Source organism: Monoraphidium neglectum (assembly GCF_000611645.1).
Source record: "Monoraphidium neglectum strain SAG 48.87 unplaced genomic scaffold scaffold06705, whole genome shotgun sequence".
Taxonomy (NCBI): domain Eukaryota; kingdom Viridiplantae; phylum Chlorophyta; class Chlorophyceae; order Sphaeropleales; family Selenastraceae; genus Monoraphidium; species Monoraphidium neglectum.
The window spans coordinates 1-2019 of NW_014006941.1; the positions used below are offsets into that span (position 1 = coordinate 1).

The 2019-nt window shown below is 71.4% G+C and overlaps 1 protein-coding gene across 1 annotated transcript; it reads left to right on the forward strand.

Annotated features, from left to right (window-relative positions):
- Positions 1-1006: 1006 nt before the first annotated feature.
- Positions 1007-1978, forward strand: MNEG_16719 (hypothetical protein; the record flags this gene model as incomplete). The annotated part of the gene is made up of 1 exon (XM_014034811.1): positions 1007-1978. A coding segment is annotated over one exon (972 nt), but the record flags the coding sequence as incomplete, so codon positions are not given.
- Positions 1979-2019: the final 41 nt, after the last annotated feature.

Sequence of the window (2019 nt, forward strand, 5' to 3'; positions counted from 1 at the left end):
GCGGCGCGCGCGGCGCTCGCCGCGCCCGGCGGCCGCTCGACCGCGGGGCGCTTCGAGTGGGTGGACGGTAGCCTGACGCGCGCCGTCGAGCGCGGCGGCTGGGTGCTGCTGGATAACGCAAACCTCTGCAACCCGACGGTCTTGGACCGCCTAAATCCTCTGCTCGAGCCGGGCGGCGTGCTGCAGCTGTCGGAGGCCGGCGGCGGCGGCAGCGGCGGCGGTCGCGTGATCTCGCCGCACCCAGATTTCAGGCTGATCCTGTGCCTGGACCCGCGGCATGGGGAGGTGTCTCGGGCCATGAGGAACCGCGGGATAGAGGTGTTCGTGCTGCCGCCGGGCGCGGACGGCGCGAGCGGCGCGGCGGCGGCAGGGGCGGCGGGCGCGGGCGCGCAGGTGGGCGGGTTGGGGAGTTGCTCTGTGTCGTGTGGGGCTGATGTGTTTGGGATCGAACCACTTGCGCGGGCCGGCAGGGGTGGTGGCGTGGTGTTTTTCTGTTGGAAAGGCCCACCTGCAACGTGGTTGTCAATGTGGTTGTGGGGGCTGCTGTTAGAATACCTGAGGCCACTGGGCCGTCGCATAAGATGAGTAATCTCTTTGCCCGACCCAACCCTGGGGGCAAAACACTTATACCAAAAACTTTGATACTGATGCGACACCTGCCCGCATGCACGCTTTGCTTGCGCTGAACCGTCCGGCCTGCCTGTGTTGTTGCTCACAACCTGCTTGAGTGCATTGCACTGGACTGTTTTGCATCTGGACTGGAGGCTGGCATGGGATGATCACACCCCTTTGCTCGACCCACCTGTGGGAGCAAAAACATAACCAAAAACTTTGATACTGATGCCACGTCATCCCACCCAGCTTAAACCCTGAGCAACCTCAAACCTCAACAGCAACCGCTCGCTCTGGCCCACGCCCGACGCGCCACTCTCGGCCCCTCCCTCTGCCCAGACCTTCACTTTCCACACCTGCCCCCCCCCCCCTGTATCCGCTGATCCCATTGCAGGCGTCGGTCCCTGCAGAGATCCAGATCTCGTGGTGCGCCCCTGGATTGGAAGATCTGGAGTCGGTCTTCGTGTCCGAGGGCGTCATCGGGGGCCCGCTCATCCGCGCGATGACCGCCGCCCACTCAGCTCTCTCCGCCGCCTGCGTGCGCAGCCACCGCCGCGCGCCTGGCGCGCGCGAGGCGCGCGCATGGGCGGCCGCGGCGGGCGCGCTGCTGCGGCGGGGGCGGCCGCTGGGGGCGGCGCTGGCTGCGGGTTGGAGGCAGGCCTATGTTCGGGGCTTTGCCGTCACAGGGCACCTGGCAGCTGAGGCGCAGGCCGCGTTTGACGCCCTGTGCATCAGGCTCGGGCTGCCCTACCCCTCAGATGCGGCTGCAGCACAACACATCGCCAACGGCGGCCCCGCCGCGGCCCTGCACGTGACTGCCGCCGCAGAGGCGGCGGCCGCGGAGCTGTGGCCGCAGCAGCTCGCGCGCCCGTGCGCGTGGCCTGCGGCGCTGCCGCTTGCGCGGCCGCCCGCGCCGCCGCGGCTCTCGGCGGCGGCGCGCGACGCGGCGCTGCTCGGGTGGCTGCTCGCCCAGGCGTTCGCATTAGAAGTGGCTGCGCTCGACACCGGCTCTGCTGCTGCCGCTCCCGCCGATGCATCCCTACTGGAGCGCCTCGCGCGCCTGCCCGTGCAGCAGCGCGCGTTGCTGCCTGCTGACCTGGCGGCCCCCGCCGGCGCGCCCGGCCCGCTGCGGCCGCGCCGCGGCGGCGCAGCGGCCGTCCAGCTGCCGGCGCTCGCGCTGGCTGCGGCGGCGGCGCTGGTGTGCAGGGGCGGGCCGGGGGACTGGGGAATCAGGGCGATGTTGGCAGAGGCAGCCGCGGGCGACGTGGAAGGGGCGGCGGCCGCGTTGAGCGGCGGGCGTGACGCCGATAGCGCAGGGGCCGCCGCCGCCGCCGGCTGCGCCGCGCTCGCCCGCATGGCAGCCGCGGTCGCGGCCGATGGGCCTCGCCACCCCGCGCTGCGCGCGCT